At 39.9% G+C, this 21440-nt stretch overlaps 1 protein-coding gene across 1 annotated transcript in view; it reads right to left on the bottom strand.

Annotated features, from left to right (window-relative positions):
- Window positions 1-14657: 14657 nt before the first annotated feature.
- The window catches only part of calcrla (calcitonin receptor-like a), a 45785-nt gene continuing 39002 nt past the window's right edge, over window positions 14658-21440 (bottom strand). The window contains exons 12-13 of the mRNA XM_034134642.1: window positions 17088-17129; window positions 14658-16156 (exon numbers count right to left, since the gene is read on the bottom strand). Of these exons, the coding sequence (XP_033990533.1) occupies window positions 15935-16156; window positions 17088-17129 (264 nt within the window). The 3' untranslated portion in view covers window positions 14658-15934. The remainder of the gene's footprint in view (window positions 16157-17087; window positions 17130-21440) is intronic.

Below are 21440 nucleotides of genomic sequence, written 5' to 3'. Positions count from 1 at the left end.
GTGTCATTTACTGTTGGAAAGAGCTTCTTAGCATTCTAAAGACATCACAATATTGTCTTTGTACTCCAAATATTAAGCAAGATACATCATATTGAACTGTCACTAAACATCACTGAACTGTGATTTTGAGAAAAAGGCTTCCAAAGAAAGTGTCCCAGTTCACTGCTAGTTGGTGCCTTTACATGCCAACATTTGTAGTCTAACCACCTAATTTGGTGTTTTTAAGTTCTCTTTTCTTGTTCAGTGAGAGAAATCTAGTCTCTGCTGGGCTTTAACGAGTGCATCGAAGTCAGGTTGAATGTCTGAGGTGGAGATGCGAAGCACAGCTGACAGATGATCATCAGTGAGAGAGGATCTATACCTGGATTTCGTAAACTTCATCATTGAAAATGTTTGTTCACATATGTAGGTAGAGCCAAAGAGAACCAACATCTTCTGAGCATGTCTCCTCATGTTTGGAAAGTTCTCCTCCTTGAGAGAAGAGTAGAAATCCAGCAGAGATCCTGACTTAAAGTGCTCTGCCAGTACTGCATCAGACTGCAGGTCGATGAGTTCCAGCTGAACATCACTGGGTGCATCATCCACACTGCAGGTAAAGGGAGAGGAAATCAGGTGCATTTCATCCTCGATTTTTCACCATGCAATGCTCCCAACATGGATGAGTACCTGCGGAGGTGATCAGCTGATGGTGTGACTTCTTTCAGGGTTTGCATGTTGAAGTAAAAAGATATGATTCTACACTGTATTGAAGTAAACATATATTGTTTGAACTGTTTTATGTAATCACAAACGGGTTTTGATAATCACTTAGAAAAAGAATGTTATTCTCACTTTTAAATTCACTGACTTAGAGATTCTGTGTTTCACACACTAACATTGATCCTTATCACCACTAAGAGCCAGATGCGGTCACTAAGTCGTTAAAAGACATCGTAAAATAAGTGGAGAAGAGTTTAAATGTCTGTGGGAGAATGGTTTAGGTGAAAATATCCCCTGGGAAGGAATGTAGAGTAAGATAAGGTAAAGATAAACATTGACTTTTGACCTAGTGTGGTTTGGGGTCTCACTCTGTTCGAAACTCTGATTGACCTCGGCCAGAAGCGAATCCAGCCAATCAGGACACTTGGAGGAGGTGGTCAGTTTAAACAGCTCCTCCCCAGGGGCTCTCTAATTCGCTTGGGAGAAAAGTGGGAAGGAAGAATCGACAAATCTCCGCCCCAAAGACAGATAGAAATACTGATGTTTGTGTGTGTAAAATTGCTTTTGGGTTTGGTGAGTTTGTTGGTCCTGATAACTGTATCCGCATCGCATCACAAACTTGAAGTCCAATTTCTTCTCGTTTAATGAGTTTGTCTGGTCCTGACGCATTTATCCGCATCGCATCACAAATCTAAAAGTCCGGAGTGCTCGAGTACTCTGTATAACTTGTATATGTGTTTGGTTTCCTACTAGAAGTAAACTCAGATAATTTGTTATAACTTTGATTCCGGTGTTTTCAATTCCTTTCTTAATTTAATAGAGATCCAGCCTCATCCAACGAACGGCGCGTAGCAGAGGTATTCTACTCCAACAATGTGAGTGAGAGTGTTGCTCTCCAGTTGGCTTGAAAGAAACTGCATCTTTGTCATGAAAGCCTTCACCAGGCTGTGCATTTCATGAACAAAAAGGCCCTTGCCTTGCAGTTTGGTGTTCAGTTCATTCATCAGTGCAGTCACATCAACAGCAAATGCAAAATCTGCCATCCAGTCCTCATCTGAGAGCTCTGGGAAGTCTTTGCCTTTCTTCTCACAAAACTCTCGAATCTCTGCTTTCAGGTCCCAAACTCTTTTTAGCACTTTGCCCAGGCTGAGCCATCTGATAGCTGTGTGGTAGCCGATGTCACGATGCTCAGTCTCATGCTCCTCCAAAAGTGCGACAAACTGTCTGTGATTCAATGCTCTTGACCTGATGAAGTTTACTATTTTAGTAACAACATCAATAACATGGTCAATTTTTAGCACTGACTTGCACAACACATGTTGGTGTATAATACAATGCAAAAATACCAGTTTCTGATCCGCGTCGATTTCAGTCACTTTATCTTGCATACGTTTCAAAAGTCCGAATTTTTTTCCGGTAAGATTTGGACAACCGTCCGTTGTGACACCTGCCAGTCTGTCCCATTTCAGTCCCAGCGTGTCCATGCACTCGTTTACCTCCGTGAACAGATCGCTCCCTGTCGTCGTCCCTTTCATCGACCGCATTGCTGCCAGCTCCTCCGTAATCTTGAAGTCCGGTGTTATCCCGCGGACGAATACGTGTAACTGGGCTGTGTCGCGGACATCACAGCTCTCGTCCAAAGCCAAGGAGAAAAAGTCGAAACTTGCCACTTCACGTTGCAGCTGAAGCTCCAGATTCCCCGCAATGTCCTCGATCCTTCTAGTCACGATTCGCCTGGACAGTGGGACTTGCTCAAATGCGGCTTTTTTTTCAGGGCATATTAGTGCTGCAGAGTCCACCAAGCACTCTTTGACAAACTCCCCCTCCGAGAATGGCTTACTGTTTTTAGCGATTTTGTGGGATATCACAAAGCTGGTCTTGGTTGCTGCATCCCTGGATGTGTGAAGCTTGGTAAAAAAGCCTTGCTGCTTTTGCAGTTTAGCTAGCAAAGCTTCCGATGTCCGCGCCCTTTCAGCGTCAGTCAAGTTTTTATATTTCTCCGCGTGTTTCGTCTCGTAATGCCGACTCACATTGTACTCCTTAAACACGGCGATCTGCTCCCCACAAACTAAACACGCGGCTTTACCTCCGACTTCAGTAAATAAATACTTAGCAGTCCAATTTTTGTTGAAAACCCTGCATTCAGCATCTACCTTTCTTTTTTTAGCGGACATTTTGAGGGCTAAAGTCGTCTTGTGACAAGGATCCAATCATGTGCACGTCTTGATATACGTATTGCGTCATTATGCACGTGAATAAAAAACAACTTCAAAATAAAAGCAATGCAGCTTTAGTCCATGCATGAGGTAAAGTTAGAAAATATGTTTATTTTGTAATTTCCAATTAGCCTTACACGGGCCGGTCAGAGTCAACCAAAGGGCCGTATGTGGCCCGGGGGCCTACAATGCCCAGGTCTGATCTAACTTGAAGTGTGTGTTTTGCTCCGCTCATCGCTCCATCACAGCGGGCAGAGCTGCAGGTGATCATGCAGAGCTGTGTGTCTCTCCGTCAGCAGCAGCTGATCTCTGATCTCTCTCTCCTGTCCGATTAGACTTCACTCGCGTTTATGTCCATATCAATCAAATCTAGCTGGAGGCTCCTGCTGGGTGCACTGTCCTGCGAGATACCGGGACCTGGCTCGAAACACTCTATACGATAGAAAAAAGTAGTAGATACAACCGGAACCGTCTCCATGTAAACGGGGCCTAAGTCGTGCTAAGCCGTGCTAGGTCCTGCAGTGGAAACGCGCCATAAGTGGAGCAGGGCCTGAACCAAACCCGGGTGTTATTATGCTGAATTTTAAATCACATATACACAATATGCATGTTACCCTGCATATTATTTTATAAGAAGTGATTTATAAATAAATTATATTATTATTATAATTACATTAGAATTTAAATACATGATGAATTTAAAAGATAATTTCATTAAATAAATAAATGATTAATAGATGGTCCTTGGTAATTTGTTAGTAAGTTTGGAAAAATACAAAACAGAATATACTATTTTATTTCAGACTTCTAAAACGTAATTCTGTACTTTGTCAGTCGGGGCGCTAGCTACATATGACCAACTACAGCAGGACTTTGCACATGATGCCGACAGTTCTGACGTGACTTCTGCAGTGTCTTGTAGGTGGGAATGTGGTTAATGTTCTTGGACTTATGAGAGGTTAAGTGTCCTGCAGATGGTGTGAGTGCATATTAGTTTGACACTTTCACTTGATGCAGAGTAAGCTTTATATGAACTGACAGGAAACAAATTAAAGCAAAAAAAGGCCTGAATAGGAAACATAATTGATGCAGATGCTGTACAGAGAAGGAGGGGTCACTGCATGTGTTGATGAGTATGAACATGATGTGAATCATGTGGACTTTCTACAGTTTAACATCTACGGGAGCAATCAGAAATCTTCAGAACATCAAGTCTTTTTTGGTAAGATTATGTTCAATTATGGACAGGGTGTAGAGGGTGGGTTCAGAATTGTGGTGTTTATGTTCTAAGCCTTTTCTGAATTACATTAACCTCTTAAGCACGGCGGTCCCCCCATTGGACCCCTCCCACCTTTTTGTTTTCGAGATAATGTCTCAGGGCTTCTTAACATTTATGAAACTATTAATGTGTAGCACCAGATTAACGGGAAGAATCTCAGCTAACTGAAGATATGAACCATTTTTACCAAAACAAAACACAAGTCTCATAAGAAGCGTCTAAATGACCCCTGAGCGAAAAAATTCTAACGCACTGCGGCACACAATTCAAGATAAAGATACCCTTATTACTTATCGTAGCTGCACATACAATATATCCGATTAAAGCTGAGACTCCACTGATTATTTAGGTATAGTATCATCACTGAGCGATCCAAACTTGCGACAGGGGAAGCAAACACAGACATCACAACATGTACCTTTACGGAGCTTTTACGGCAGATCGTCTCACCGTAGCTGTCAATTAGGTCAAAAGACGTGTTCAATGGCATTAAAACGAAAAAAAAAATGTCTACAACTGTTGATCCATAGGTTGATAATGTACCTGTACCTTTTAAAAAATTATTTATAATCCATAATTCCATTTTTTATGTAAAAATCGGAGCGGAAAAGTTAGCTGCTAATGGTAGCCACCAGAGTGTATGCAGCTTCCGGTTTTGGTAACGCGTCACTCTCACTCCTTATTTGTTAACGTGTTGGTGTGTATATAACTTTCCCTCGATTCCATTGGCTCTAGCGGTTATAAAGAGATTTCATTCATCAAAATCGAGCAAGGGGGGCCAGAGATAGGTCAAATCCACCCAAATGACCCCAGAAGTGGGTGTTTTTGGCTAAATCTCTCTAAAAAGGTCAAATTTCACTTGTTTTGCATCAATCTTGATACAGGGTACTTATTATATGTTGTACTTTGGATTCCTAAAGCTTTTAGTCTACTAACCCATCATCCAAGGGTAGTTTTCACTATAAGTAAAAAATTATTTTTGGACGGACACTATAATTTACAGTTTTTTACTATGTAAAATCTGAATTTTCTTTAAAATAAAAAAACATCTATATTGATTCTGACTTTTCTACATCCAACTCACAGGTTTATCATTACTTTGAGAATAAAGATTATTAATTTAACCCTTTTAGAAGGGAAGATATGGTCATTTGTTCTGGGAATGTCATTTTCGAGCCTGAGACCTGAAAAACAGGCTCAGTGCTTAAGATGTTAAGAACAAACGAAAAATCTAAAAAAGGAAAAGGATACATTTAGGATGTATAATCATATTCACTAAATTATAAAAAGGCAGAATAATTGTAATTGGTCTGTTCTCCTTTCAAAATTCTATCCATTTTAAAATAAAAAAGGGCAAAAATTCCAGATGTAGGAAAAGTATATGCTCCTAAACTACTAAAGTGTGGGTAAATCTTCACCGAACATTACGTAAAAACAGAGGATTAAAAACATGCAGAATTCTTGTTAAATGTTTAATGGATGTATTCATTTCACTGGAAAGTCCAACGCATTTTTTATGAATCATTTTACAAAGACAGAACTTCTGTTTTTGCTGTCTCTATAACTGCTGCTATACTACTACTAGTATTACTACAAATACTATACCTTTGCTAATTTATAATATTACATTCAGTTCATTAGGATTTATTGTGTGTTGCAAAAGCAATAAAGAAAACAAATGAATGTTGACATTTAAAACAAATAAGTGGATAACAATATTAATGAATAGAATCAAATAGATAATTAAATAGAACATGAAAAAAAACAATATACTGTATACGTATAAGCAAGGGTGCACATAACTGGTACGCAGGTACGCATGCGCTGCAAAAATCTGAAATGCGTAACGTCACTTTTGTCACTGCGCGCCTTTGCGTACCTGATAGGACATCAAAACAGAACACATTTTTCGTCTACACGTGTTTCTTGTCAACACTCAATGGAGTAAACTACTAGACAGGCAATAGCAAGACTCTCAGATATCTGCACCTGTCCACACTGCGATCCCAAGGAGGCCCCTGCCGGGAAGCTATAGGCTATAAAGAGAAGTTTGTCAGGGTTCAGCGAGAGATGGAGAGATTGACAGGAAGGAAAGGAAGAGAAAGAGTTAATATAGAGTCAGAATATTAAGATAGTCACGCCTCTTTAAGCCATTCCAAATGTTGCGCCCCCCACCAACTCTGTAACATATCCTTTATTGAATACACTGGGAAAACCATGTGATATTTCACAGCAGGAAGAATAATTAACCTAAAAATGAACTTAAGCACAGACATTACCCAAAACAGATGTTTCATAAGCAAGGATGTTCTGCTAACCCTAACCCTAACCCTAACCAGCAGAACACACACATAGTGGGGATGTTTGGACATAAGGCCATTAGAGTGTCATGGAAGGCAGAGCCCGGTACCCAAATGCAGCACACAGAAGCACTTCAAAATAAGTCTTAACAGAAATATACCTTTTATGTCAGGAATCCAGGACAGGGCAAGGCAAGACAAGGCGAAACCGAACAGAACTTTCCCATACAAGGATCGACAAGGATCCTCAAAAGACAAGGACTTAATTACAAGCAGAACCAATCGCATTGACAATACACAGCTGGAGGGGGCGGGCAAAAACACAAGGGCAGCAGGTGAACAGAATCAGGGCGGGGCAGACAATCAGGAAGTAAAAGCAGACTCAACACAGGGGTTGAACACTTTTCAAAATAAAAGAGAAAACACAATGACAGATTATGACAAAGAGTAACTCCTATTCAGCAGGCATGGAAACACTTAGTTTTGTTGATTAAAAGTTATATTTAGGGAGAGTTAAGAATATAAATAATAAATATATATATATATAAATAAAATATGATAGACCTATTGCATTTAAGAAGACAATCGTATACACATCAGGCATCACATACATTCTGCCAATGTATTCTCAAAATAAATTGAAAACACCCTTCTTAATATTCCCATAAACATTTGTAGAAGACAATCACGATTTAAAAAAAGTCCATCCAACAGTTGGTCTTAGTTCCCTGCCTCAGATCTTTCCTGAGTTTTGGCAACATTCCTGAAATCCTGCTTGTCTGACCTGTTGACAGTCATTTAGGAGATTCCCCAAAGGTAAAGAAATCCTTCCTGCGTTTTTCCAGTGAAGTTGGCCTTTCTCCTACATATACACAGCAGCAGCTATCAGTGCAGGACAGGGTAAATGTTTTCATGAAACTAAAGGCCTCCCTTCGTCCCCATTTCCTCTGCTGTCATGGAGGGCTGCAGGATGGGGGTGATTAGATAGTGACAAGCACCCACACTGGCGCCTCCTCATCCTGTGGAGCTTTTTGTGCGGTGCAGTAAAGGCGAGATACTACATTGTTGTGTTGAAATAAATCCCTCTCTCCATACCCCTGTACTCCCGAATAAGGGGGGAACGTTTTGTCTTCAATGGGAAGCTCATGTGCTAATCCGTTAACCAAGCACTGACACTGGCAACATTGTTATCTTCTTCCTTGGATTGGATTGCGATTGGATCATGTCTGTAATGGATTTAAAAGATTCCCTAGAGCAAATCACAACATTTGATTGGCTTCTAAGTCTTTGATGATTTAAGTAAGATTTCAGTTTAGGTCAACAATTTTATGTCATTACTTTTCGGTCAGCGCGTTCTAACTACCAACTCTGGGTAGCTCTGGGCATCAAACTATGACACTCCACAAAACCTGCTAGTGGAGCATGCTCGTGAACTGTTAGGGCCTGAGCCTCGCAGCGGGGATACTGTGGAGCGCATAATTGTGCCGCATTACATGAATTGCGACGCATTTGCGCATTACATGAATTGCGCCTATGTAACACATGCGCTTCTATTGGCTAGTTCTGCAAAACATTGTAAGTGATAGGCTAAGGGGCGGGACACCTCGAAGTGCTTGACCAATCACAACAGTGCCGGCCAGCTAACCAATCAGAGCAGTCTGGGCTCGGGTTTCAGACAGAGGGTGAAAAGAGGATATGAACCTGATAATAAAGATACTTTTTTCTGTTTCTAAAGCTTAAATGTAAACGACTTAATGTACTAAACAATGTCAGGACAAAGTATGTGCTTTTTTTTGCTCACCTCAAATGTCAAACTGCCTCAGTCTGAAGTAGCAAGTGTTGGAATGTTTTCATGGCAAACCAATTATTTTTCCTTCCGTGTCATTTAGAATGAGTTCATATATTTAGACGGGTAAATAAAATAAACTCTCACTATAGTCAAAAAGTGTAAGTAAGAGAACAATGCACCATCCCTCGAGTTGTGTAGTGTACACGTGTATCACCACCTTTGAGGCTAAGTGCAGGCGACAGCGCCCTAAAGCAGCCCCCCCTCACCAGTGAGCAGCCAGTGGTGTGCAGCCATACTTATTCAGGTCACGGGAAAAAATCGAGATAAGCTACCAGAGAAAAGACATGAAATGTTTGTTCACGTAGAACTACAAAGAACGTGTGACTCATGTGAAAGTCTTACCATTTGTACAACTTTTGCTGTTGTGGTCAAAGCTGCTACGTGCGGAAAAGTTAGAAACTGGTCGAAAGAAATTCCATGTGTCAGCTCAGGGTGTTTGGAGGCAGTGGAGTGGTATAAATGAGTGGTACTGGGAGTTATAATTGGACAAAGTGGGATTCAGAAGGGTGGGGGACATGTCTTTAGCCCTGTGTTGTTCTACAGTCTACAGCTAGAGTTGTGAATGAACTTTTGAACTTGTTGAATTACAGTACGAGTACATTCCAGTGTAGAGGCGACTGTGCATTAAATAGGGCTCTGTTGTTGCCAACTGTGCTAGTGGACTTCTTTGTTTAAATGCGTATACTGGAAACAATAGACCGTCAAAACAAACCATTAGGATCTATTTATGGATGTACAGTTTCTGGAGCATGGGGGATGGAGTGTGTTGGTAATAACAAAATGAAATACTGCTGCATAATCTAGCAGTGCTGCATAAATGCATCTCTTAATTTCATATATAATAATACACCACTAAATGTACCATGAGGACCGCTCTCATCTGAGGTCCGCATTAATAATGTATACTTTCAGAGGAGGATTTGATTAAATGAATAGTCTCTATAATGTATTTTTAATGGTAAGCCCCACACTGCTTTGCTTTAGAATGTATGGCATTATTTCCAAATTCTAAATGAGTGAATTATGAAAATAAATGATATGCACAAAAACACTTTTGTAAACTTGTAATCTAGATAAGGTTGGAAAATGTGTGTAGGTCATCACATAATTCATCAGACATATGTTGCAATAATTGGCATAACTATTCAGAATTTGCAAACATGTGTTCATCCTAAAAGTCATACTTTTTGTATTTGTTTTACTGGAAAACAAAAATGTGAGGATATTACTGGTTTTATTTTTTCCTTTAAACCATGATATTTCCATATGAAAACAAGCCCACATTATGATTGATATATAGTTATTAATGGCAAAGATGAGAAGTCAAATAGGACAATAAATGAGCATCAGACACATTTCCACATATCAAATATAATATCTGCCCATATTCAACCTATATCCATCAACTTCTTGAGTAATTATTGCACCAAAAAAATGTATTTATATATCTTATAAGTTAAAGGTGGGAATATATATGAATATATTAAATGCTTTGACAATAAATACATTAAAAAATGTCATCTGTGGAAGCCGTGGCGCTGTAAAAAGCACTACCTGCCTGTCAGCCTTGCCATCTGTGCACAAACTTATCTCGTGCCCTCATTGGTCATGTGCGCGTTCGTGTGTGTTGGAGGAGGGGCTCTGTAAGGAAGTGGCAGGTTTTCTCCGGTTGTGTATTTTCAAATTCTAGCGCACTCGAGCTGGTTTCTCCAAAATTACCTACCCCACCTTTAAGGTTATTATGTTGTTCGAGAAAAATGCAAACCATTAGAGGTATCATCCAGATGAAGGCAGACTTTTTCCATTCAATTTGATTTAAAAAAAAAAAGTTAATTTATACTTTAGTTTAGGGTATCTTCTCTATCTAAAACATTCACTTTTACAACATGTTATCAGATGTCTGGCCATACACTATACATATCTTTACACTTGCTGTACACTGTGCTGTTACATTTTTTTAATATATACTTTTCTCCACTTCTCACAACAAAAAAGATTTGGGACCTGGGCGTTCTACAAAATAAAGCTTGTTTGTTTGACACTCTTTCCAGTGTAGTAGATGTTTCTTATTACAACACCCCCCCACCAGGCACAGAGGTGTCAAATTAGTTACATCGTGTTCGAAAGGATTTGGAAGACCATACTTCGACACTTAACTCATATTGTTTGCAATCAATGAGACAAACATGAAGGATGTTACGCTGATACACTTCAGGCTAAAACTGTTTTTATGGACTGGCTAACTTTGTGTTTTTTGGTTGCCTCCATAACATGTCTTCTTTCAGACTACTAAAAAGAAAATAGTCAAAATACAAATTAGTATTTGATATCCATTTGTTTTTCCAATTCATCTGTAGTTTCTTGCTAAATGTTAATAATTTTACAAGACTGAACAATACTATTTAAATATCTATCAACACAAATCTCCACCTATTAAACAAACCTTAAAGTTCAATCCTTATTCTGAATAGTTTTTTTTAAAGAAAGGATTTTCCATAAATGATTCATAGCTTGATGTATCACTATTAATCCCATAAACATTGGGGATTTTCTGAAATTTGGAGTGACACAAAGACATATTTAAAACCACTTTTCTAAAAAAGCTTTGAATTCTGAACCTTACTTCATCTTATATTCATACTTCTGTTCTGGAATTGTATGATTGCACATATTTGATAAAATAATCCCTCATACTGACCATAAAACTACCTATACTGGAACTAGTGAAAGTCAAATATGTGCTTTTTATTTAAACGTGTGTCAATGTGTGTGAAGCAATATAGTCTAACAATTAAGCCAAAAAATAAAAATAATAGAGTTGATGGTTGTTAACTGTATTAAATGCAGAAAGCAACATTGTCTAATCAGTGAAATAATAAAAAAAGACACCTTGTACGTAAATATATATGTATATATATGTTTTTCACAGAGAATGAAACACAACCAGTTACATTCAAACAGCAGTGTGGAGTCAATGTGTCAAGACTGCCAAAGTTAAATACAGTACAGTATAAACAAAAACTAGACATTGCCATTAATGCTTTTGTCATACTTCACAACATTTCACCAAAGTGTCCCAGCGGACTTCACAAACCCTTTGGAGAGTCATATGAAAATATTTCACACATATATACACAACTTAAATGGTACATAGTTACTACATTTTCCAGAAGTCTCTTAGTTTGTGATGAAAATACTGTTTAATTGACTATAAACCATCACTACACGGTAACTTACTTGGTTTATAAAGACTTCCACTGTGATTGCCATGTATGTAAATTGTATAGTTTAGAATTATACAGAGAAACTGTCCTGCAGATCTGACATTATAAAGTACAAAATGTATGTGTGATACTGAACCCTTGCTTTAAAGAATACTCTGCATATATCCTGTAATTAACCCACTCCCGTTATAATTGGCATCCAATAACACTTTTTCACATATCAAAATACTATAGAACTTTCTTTTAAATATGTTACTGGAACAGCCAAAAAACCCGTTAGGAGACAAGCACTGCACTTTCAAAAACGATGCAAATATAAAAACACAAAGCACATGATAAAGAAACATCTTCACCAACTTTAGGAAACATGTTCAGCATTTTCTAAAAGCGCTGCAAATACAAAATGCTGTAATGGGTCAAAACACACGGAAACCAGGGAACACTAAAAAGTGATGCACACAGCTGGGAGCGGAGCGCTTGTTGAGGTTTTCGGGAATTATAAAGTTGGCCAACTGTCACTATCGTCAAAGTTAGTAATATTCGAAATGATTGGGTTATCTACGGTAGCTAGCTAGCTTAACCTGTTAAGCCCCAAAGCCCCCGTCGGCGAGTCTTTTTTCTTCTTCACAAATAAAAAAAAAATGTTTTTTTTAAATTTTTTACAAAAAAAAATGTATTTTAATTTTTTTTCTTTGAATGGAATGAATACCTATGGTGATAATTCAATGTAATACATCATTTTTATAGTCTGGTACCTGAAAAAGGTCAAATGGCACTGATGGAACCAGATATACCCAAATGTGCCGAAAGCTTATTCCGCCTGGAACAATCTTGATACAGGGTACTTATTATATGTTATAATTTGGATTCCTAAAGCTTTTAGTCTACCATCCCATCATTCAAGGGTGGTTTTCACTATAAGTAATGTTTTTTCTTTAGGCGGAGGTAAGAATTTACCTTTTTTTACTATGTTCCTATTACTATTTGTTTTGGGCATGTCATTTTCGAGCCTGAAACCTGAAAAACAGGCTCGGGGCTTAACAGGTTAAGCAGATACGCAATAAAATCGGAAGGAATCATCTGATCACATTGTTAAAATAAGACAATACAAATTACATTTTAGGTGAGTTTCCAGTGACAGTGACATTTGGCCAACTTTATAATCCCCAAACGTCAACAAGTGCGCTTTGTGTTTGTTAGTGTTGGCGAAGTTGTTTCTTCATTTGCATGTGTTGAAGCACATTTATGTTTTTGTATGTGCACCGTTTTTTAAACTGCACCGCGTTTCTCCCAATGGAAATGTTTTGGGCTGTTGTAACGCGTTTGCACCTGTTGGCCACCGTACAAGTCCTCACCGTTCAGATTATTGAGAAATTCATGATCTACAAAAATACTCATCCACCAAAGATAAAAGTAACTGACTATAAAACAAATGTATAATTGTTTTTGGAATACTGTTATGAAGGATATATATTGTTTGTCTTCAACACTCTACGTTGAAATAGTAAAGAAGACATGCTGTTTGGAAAGTTGAATATGAGTTTCTACATATCAAACTAACACTAATTGTCTCTGTCTGTTCTTATAATATGGCATTAATAAGTTACACAGAAGGCAGTGCTACTTTTCTTTCTTCACTTTCAAATACAGGCAGAGTGGAAAGGTGACAAAAAATGATGGTAAATAATACGAGCAGACAGATCCCACGCTTCCCCATCCTCCCTTTTTTTAAACACAAAGGTAGAACAAACAATGTCTTTATCAACGTCCAACACACTGGCCGTTTCTCAATGTCGAGTATACCTGCTGCAGAGCCACTATTTCAAGTATACTACGTCATCGAGTGGCGCCGAATGCTGGGCATTTAACATGCATTTAAATAGTCCTTCGGCGCCACGAAGTATACTTGAAATAGTGGCTCTGCAGCAGGTTTACTCGACATTGAGAAACGGCCACAGTCACATAAGACGGTTGCTTTATGCTTGAATGCGTCAGAGTATAATGTACTCATAAATACTGTAAATGTATAAATCATGCACACACGCCAGTCACTCTCACATGTTCAACTTTTCAGAAACTAGACTTAGAAAAAGATTTACATCAGCTGATAGTGAATCCTGTTCCCAGCAGTATGGCCGTAGCAGTATAAAGGTTCTAAAATGAACCAAAAGTACATGAAGGTTTTAGGATGAAATGACAGCAGAACTGTTTGGACAGCTTGCTAAATGCTTTTAAGAATGTAAATGCAGTATTATTTTTTGCAGTTTCTTGAGAGACGGTGAGGATATCACTTCTGACTAAGGCGTGTGTTCAGACTGACGCTAGCACTAGTTAGCATATAACTAATTGATATGAATGAGATATACAAAATATATAGAATTTTGCTGCAATGCAATCCATCATTACCTTGAGACGCACTGCATCGACCAATTAACTTTGTGCAGGTGCATGTTCCTGCTACTTGGTGCTAACAACCTTAGCATAATGTTGTTTAATGTTAGCATAAACAACATTAGCTTCTAGCTTCCTAACAACCTTAAAAGACAATAGGTGTTTTTGTTAACTTAAATCCTGCACATAAGTTAAGTAAGTTACGAATGGGATGTAATATACATACATACATACAGTGCAATAGCTACGGTTCCTAAGTAAGTTACCTTGTGTACGTAAGTTGCAACCCAGTCTCACGGCATTTCGTGTTATTAGTCACGAAATTAATTTAATCTATTAAATTCGTGTTCACCAACACGATTTTCACCTTTTTTTCGTGTCACACAGAACGATTTTAAATGCAATGTATTTCTATTGGTAGTATGTTTCGTGCCTGCAGCCTAACCATATCCCTTTTATTTTAAATTGTATAATGTCTGAGTTTTTTTGCCGTCAGTGAGGAAAAGAAATGGGGCTCAGAGCCTCAGAATACTGAAATCTGTATTTTATGTCATCTTTTTTTCCTTCTAATTTGTTATTATTTGGTGCAGGCACGAAACATACTACCAATATAAATACATTGCTTCTAAAATCGTTCTGTGTCAGAATACTTAAATCTGTATTTTTTAAATGTGTTTTTCCTTCTAATTTGTTATTATTTACATTGCTTTTAAAATCGTTGTGTGACACGAAAAAAATGGCGAAATCGTGTTGGTGAACACGAATCAATAGATTAATTTCGTGACTATAACACGAAATGCCGTGAGACTGTGTTGTAAGTTGACGTTGAAAAATTGACTTTGAAAATCCAACCCTTTCCTTTAGAATTGCTTTCCTGACTTGTATTTCATTATCTTACCGTTAGCCTCCTGCATTTCTAACACAGTACTGTTCAGTCTGAACACCCCATAATGCTTATTTAGTGGTTATATTTAAGTAATCTGAGAGCAGTAAGGCTAAAGACAGCAGTGAATGGGAATGTGGTACATACAGTATATGTTCAGAGCCACGTCTTCAAACTTCACTGTTACATTCGAGTGTAATGAATATTGGTGAACATGTGATATCAAGACGGCTTCTCTGTGAAAATATTGTGTTAAGAAGTTACATAACAACCTAATATGTGGTTTACAGGATGCACAGGTCACTAAGGATCACTTAAACACGTTCAAACATTAGCATGATGATATCTCTTTAAATTAGCTTGCATGCTAACGATATGATTCGGTAAATCATCTGCATTAACTGCACACAGAAACGAACAAGAAATACATTGAACGTCTGCGTGAAGCAATAAGTCATATTCATTTCCAAAATAATATATCATATCAACTTCAATAAATACTGTGTGGTATTTATTCAATAAACAATAACATGTTCAGATAAATTAAGTTTAACATGTGAAATATATAATATAGCTTTAATATATTATTATGCACTTGTTAGACGTCCTATCTTCGTTCTGGTTCTGTATTGAAAAAAAAAAAAAAAAACGAGGCAGGCAAAGATTTCTTGGTTTGGCACTAACCATGTCATAAGAATTTTCAGTGTTACCAAAGGCTTTTTGTGCACAACATGTTCCCCGAAGGACGGTCGAGCTGTTAATGTTCATCCACTTTAAAACAATTCTGTCAGGCAGAAAGATCGCAACGTTATTGTGATTATCAGAATGCATCTTAGGTCGAGTGAAGCAGTTCTGTGTCAACTTGTACACAAAGCGCAGGAGTGGTTGTATTGAGCTCACCGTACAATGCTGATAAAGAGCGGTGTGACTGAGAGGGGACAATTTCCTTCGGGTGGGTGAGAGTGTGTCCTTTTCCTCACACATTGCTTCTGACTTCGTATCAAAAGGAAAAGGCGAGTTCTCTGGTTGTCTCTCCGAACATGCTGCAGTTTTTAGGCTTGTGGGTGGGGCAGGCAGAGTTACGGAAATATTCTCAGGCGAAGGGGCTGTCTGACTTCAAGATGGAGGCGTCGGCGTCGTGGAAGCCTTTGCCGTTCATGTGTTCTGTGTGGCCGTCGATGCTGTAGCAGCCCTGTACCTCTGTGATGGAGGAGGCTGTGTAAGAGGCCGAACGCATCGCTTCCGAGTGGTTCCCTATGCTGCTGCCAAACTGGATGTTGTACTGGTTCCAATGCCTCCGAAGAACTGCTTGGACCTAACCAGAGAAACCAGAATTCATATTTAATGGAAATGGATACATATTTGAGACACAACTATGGTTAAAGCACCTAAAGTAAAAGTGAAATGTGTTGGGAAAAAAACACATTTGCTTTCTTTCCAAGGGTAATATGAGTGTAGAGGTTTCCTAATGATACACATCTTTGTGCTAAGCTAGCCTAATAGCTATTTCTCAAAATATTAACCTTTCCTTCAGAAATTGTAATTACTTTGCAGTGCAGTCATTCTTAACTGCTTTTGTACTAATTCTTAGTAAAACTTTGTTTTTGATAAGGCGGACTTGTTCTTTTAAAAAAAATGTGGATGCATAAATACATTTGAAGTGCTTGGACTCTTGTTGTCTTGTGGTTTTGAACATATCTTCAATATGGCTCTTTAGTGCTGTAAAATACATATTTTTTGTCAAAGATATATATATATATCCATATATTTTGTGTGCCTAAATTCCTATATCAAGACAAGTCAATGCCACTGTTTATTTGAGCGTACAATAAGCCCATTATTGTTATAAGATGTTTAATAGAAATTCAAATCAGTTAAGTGTAAAATAAAGCGGTGCTTTTCTCCATTTTATGTTAACACCTAATAACAGGGTAAGGAGTTATTTAATGGCTCTTTAGACATTCACTTCTGGCGGTAACAAGCTATTCTGTAAGCAGATCAATCACATGAATAATTGAAAGCAATCAGAGTAAAATCTATGGCTGCTTTCCAACAGTAAACAATGCTAAGTCCCCGGCAAAGCCCCGAAGAACTGAGGCTGTCAAGACATTCTGCTAATTTACCATCCTGCTGCGGGTCATGCAGAGGAAGTTGCCTTGTCTATTCCTGATCACATAGGGGAAGTTTGGAAGAGTGTGGATGTATGTGTGCATGCAGGTTTAAATAAATAAATAAAAACATCTTACTTCTCCGTTGAAAAAGCAGAAGATGGTGGCCACCAGCAGACCCTGAAATTCAGAAAATATACATGAAAATTAAAGAAAATAAACACCTTAATAACTGGTCTGAAGCCTCGACTGTCAGCTATTCACTGGTGATATGTAAAGGTCTACGGTTCTGCAAAGCAAAGAAAACTGTTGTTATCGGATTCGGTTTGTTGCTCAAGACGTTTTCCCAGCAGTGCCCATGCTGGGACAGCTCAGAATGATCAGAGAACACCTTGCCAACACTCAACAGATTTCAGCCTCCTCTCAGTTTAGATAATTCATGCCTTCCTTCCTGCTGTTCTTCCCTGCGCTACAACATAAACAAAGTCTTGTGGGAGGCTGATAGGAATGCTCAGCTTTTTACTGAAAGCTAAGATGTGCTGGATACCCGGGCAAAAGTTCATTTAGTAAACAAAAAAACAAGTATATATCTCCGGGAATGCAGGAGTAAGCCACTTACATGTAACCAAGTTTAATAATAAATGATATACATGTTGCAAGGACACCATGACTTTATGAATAGAGCACAGGGACACTGCAGTACAGCGGACAATAAACCTTGAATAGGTTCGGAACTAAGATGGCGCCGCAGATGGCTGCTTCGGTGTTTTGTCTTATTTTGTGTGTTAATTCAGTGTTTACATACAGTACACCGAACTCTTTCAACAGGGAAGAGCTCCTAAACATTAGAGAAACAACTTCAGCGTATTACTTTCCCACTTTTATCTGTTCTTCCGTGGAATGATTGGACATTCTTGTAAAAGGTTCCCTCACGTGCATCCGAGCACTGAAAAGCCACAGGAGAGGGAAACTGGCCGGGACACTCGTGCGCCTCCGGAGCCGCGGACTTCGCACGCTGCTACCCGGAATATTTCTCTCCAACGTGCGTTCCATAAGCAATAAACTGGACGAGCTTCAACTACTGGTTAGTAGAAACAGGGACTTTCCTTCATCTTGTGTTTTGTGCTTCACTGAGACCTGGCTGTGTGGATCGATTCCTGACTTGGAACTGCAGCTGGGAGGCTTCCAGCTGTTCAGAGCGGATCGCGACGCGGAGCTCTCCGGCAAATCAATCAATTTTTACACTAACAGTGGCTGGTGCAACGATGTGACAGTGATTCTGCAGCACTGTTCTCCCACTCTGGAAACTTTTATCATCAACTGCAAACCCTTCTATTCCCCCCGCGAGTTTTCTTCTTTCATACTGGTTGGTGTGTACATCCCACCGCATGCTAATGTGCAGGAGGCACAGCCACACTCGCCGACCAGATACTGTGTGTGGAGAGGACTTATCCGGACTGCCTAGTTATTGTTCTTGGTGACTTTAACAAAGGAAACCTCAGCCACGAACTCCCAAAATACAAACAGTTTATTAAATGTCCCACCAGAGAGGGGAATATTTTAGATCACTGCTACACCACCATCAAGGGAGCCTATCACGCCGTCCCCCGCGCTGCACTGGGCCACTCTGACCACACCATGGTCCACCTGATTCCAGCATACAGGCAGAAACTCAAACTGTGTAAACCTGTAGTGAGGACATTCAGGAAGTGGAGCAGTAAAGCTATGGAGGAACTTCAGGCGTGTTTGGACTGTACTGACTGGGACATGTTTAGGACTGCTACTCAAAGTCTGGATGAATATACAGAGGCTGTGATGTCATACATCAGCTTCTGCGAGGACAGCTGTGTACCAACACGCACCAGGGTGAGTTTCAACAACAACAAGCCCTGGTTCACACCTAAACTGAAACAGCTAAGATTGCAAAAGGAGGAGGCGTTTAGGAGTGGCGATAAGGCACGCTTTAGAGAGTCGAAGTACGTCTTTGGCAAGGCGGTGAGAGATGCTAGACGACAATACTCTGAGAAACTCCAACACCAGCTCTCAGCAAACGACTCTGCTTCTGTCTGGCGTGGTCTAAGACAGATCACAAACTACAAGCCAAAAGCCTCACACTCCATGAACGACCGACGCCGATCTGAATCAGTTCTACTGTAGATTTGAAGACAAAGAGTTCAGTCCTGACACCATCCCCCATGACACCTCCCAACAGCTTCAGACCCCGTTTAAATGGAGACGAAATGGAGAACGAACCGAATTCGATATCAAAAAAGTATTCCGTTCACACAGTATCGGCTCAAGAAACTTGTCCGTTCACACAAGACCGCTCGACCCGCTGGAGACGCTGTAGTACATATGCCGGGCCTGTAAGTGGCGCTGTACTACCGCCACAAAATACACCAAAAGCAGCAAAGAAGACCCCCCGAGCATGGTTGCCATGGTTGCCCTTCTGTTTATGCTCCGTGGTGGATTTAGCAACATGTAGTTCATGTAGTTCTCAATGTCCACTTGCTGCTGATGGTTGTGGTAGAGGAGCTGTAGATTTTGCACTAACATCTGTAGCATGGTCAGTAGCAGTAGCTACTGACCATGCTACAGCAGTGAGCAGGAGAGGTGGGGCTATGGCTTCATCGTTATCAGGAAATGATCGTATAGGACAGGGGTACTAAAATTCAACGAGGTCCAGTTAGAGAAAATCTCCCCATGCAAAGGTCCGGAACATCAAAATGTCTAACTTGCTTTATGAATTAGTGTGATATATATTGAAGTAGCTGTAGCTTTATCAATGTCTGCATGTAATCAACAACTGACTGCCAATCAAATAAAGAAAGTACAATTAAAAAACAACAATATTTATTGTCAATAACATTGAACTATACAGATATACAGTAAAATACTGTGGATATGTGTAATGTTCCTCTCGGGCTGCAAGAAAATAAATCAAATAGCTTTTGAAAATGTGTGCATCTTAAAAGTGCTTAATTTTAGATTTAAAATAAAGTGTAGCAGCAGCTTGAGTTTCCCTTTTTCTTTGTTAACCGTTTCACATCATGACTTAACAGTTTCAGACGATTATAGAACAATATCAGTCTTTACACATCATAACAATTGAACAGTTTCTCTTTCTTTCCCTCTTATATTGCAGTCCCTCACTCACTTTTTTTTGTTCAGTGCGAGAATTGAGCTCGAGTTTGTCCTGCCAGGAGTTTAAATCTGGGCTGAAATGGTGTCAGGGCCATTCTCATACACACATGCAGGTGCTCATTGGTTAGCCTGGAACGACATCATATCATCATATTTGGCTCAGACTTCTTATTTGACCTCAGTTCTGACTTGAGAGGGAATGTTTGGTCAAACACTTTGTGTTTTGTCTCATAGTGGCGTTTCACATTGGCACTTTTAATGAGCGCCACGGTCTCTGAACAAATGAGACACACTGGTTCTGTGCTCCCAGTGGGCAGGATGAACATGAATGAGTCCACTCAGGGTTAAACTGTCCACTTTCCTCTTCTTGGAGAGCGCCATGTGTAATTATTTGTCTCTTCCTGTCTGCCGCTAACATGCCTGTTCGCTCTCCTCTCCGTCTTCTCTCCCTTTCTGCCGCTCTCTCCTCTCTGTCTTCTCTCCCTGTCTGCCGCTAACGCGCCTGTTCACTCTCCTCTCCGTCTTCTCTCCCTATCTGCCGCTCTCTCCTCTCCGTCTTCTCTCCCTGTCTGCCGCTCTGTCCTCTCCGCTTCTCTCCCTGTATCGCTAACTCTTCTCTTCACTCACTTTCCTCTCCGCTTCTCTCTGCCGCTCTCTCGTCTCTCTCTTCTTCTGTGTTTCTCTCCCTGTATCGCTCACTCGTCTCTTTCGCCCCCTGTCGGCGGTAGTTAAAATAGAATCGCCTCGTCAACATTTAAATCCCCTATTAATGTATTGATTATAGGTCCGGGTCCGTATAGGTCGGCGTCTGGGTCCGGATCCGTACCGCGGTCCGCCTGTTACTGAACTATGGTATAGGATGTACACACGGAGCCGTTAGGCCCCCCAGAGCGTTCCGTCCGCAGATCTACCCACCTTGGGACCCGTTATCGTTTGAGGGGTCCGTTTCCGCGGTTCCGTTACGGCCTCGTGTGAACGAACGGGCTATACGAAAGAGAAAAGTAGCAGATAAACACGAACCGTCTCCATGTAAACGGGGTCTCAGTCTCAAACCTCCACTTCCCCCTCCCCTTCAGTGTCCCACTCTCCTACACCACTGACCTCCCCCGACACATCAAATTCTCTCTCAATCAATGAAAGGGATGTAAACAGACTTTTTAGAAAATTCAATAGCAGAAAAGCGGCTGGCCCTGACAATGTCTCCCCCTCCACCCTGAAGCTCTGTGCTGATCAGCTGTCTCCTGTGTTTACTGACATCTTTAACACCTCACTGGAGACATGCCACGTCCCAGCATGCTTCAAAACCTCCACCATCATCCCGGTTCCCAAGAAAACAAGGATCACAGG

This window comes from Trematomus bernacchii, unplaced genomic scaffold (genome assembly GCF_902827165.1).
Source record: "Trematomus bernacchii unplaced genomic scaffold, fTreBer1.1, whole genome shotgun sequence".
In the NCBI taxonomy this organism is placed as follows: Eukaryota; Metazoa; Chordata; class Actinopteri; order Perciformes; family Nototheniidae; genus Trematomus; species Trematomus bernacchii.
Note: the sequence above shows the minus strand (reverse complement) of the source record. Positions and strands in the feature narration are given on the sequence as shown.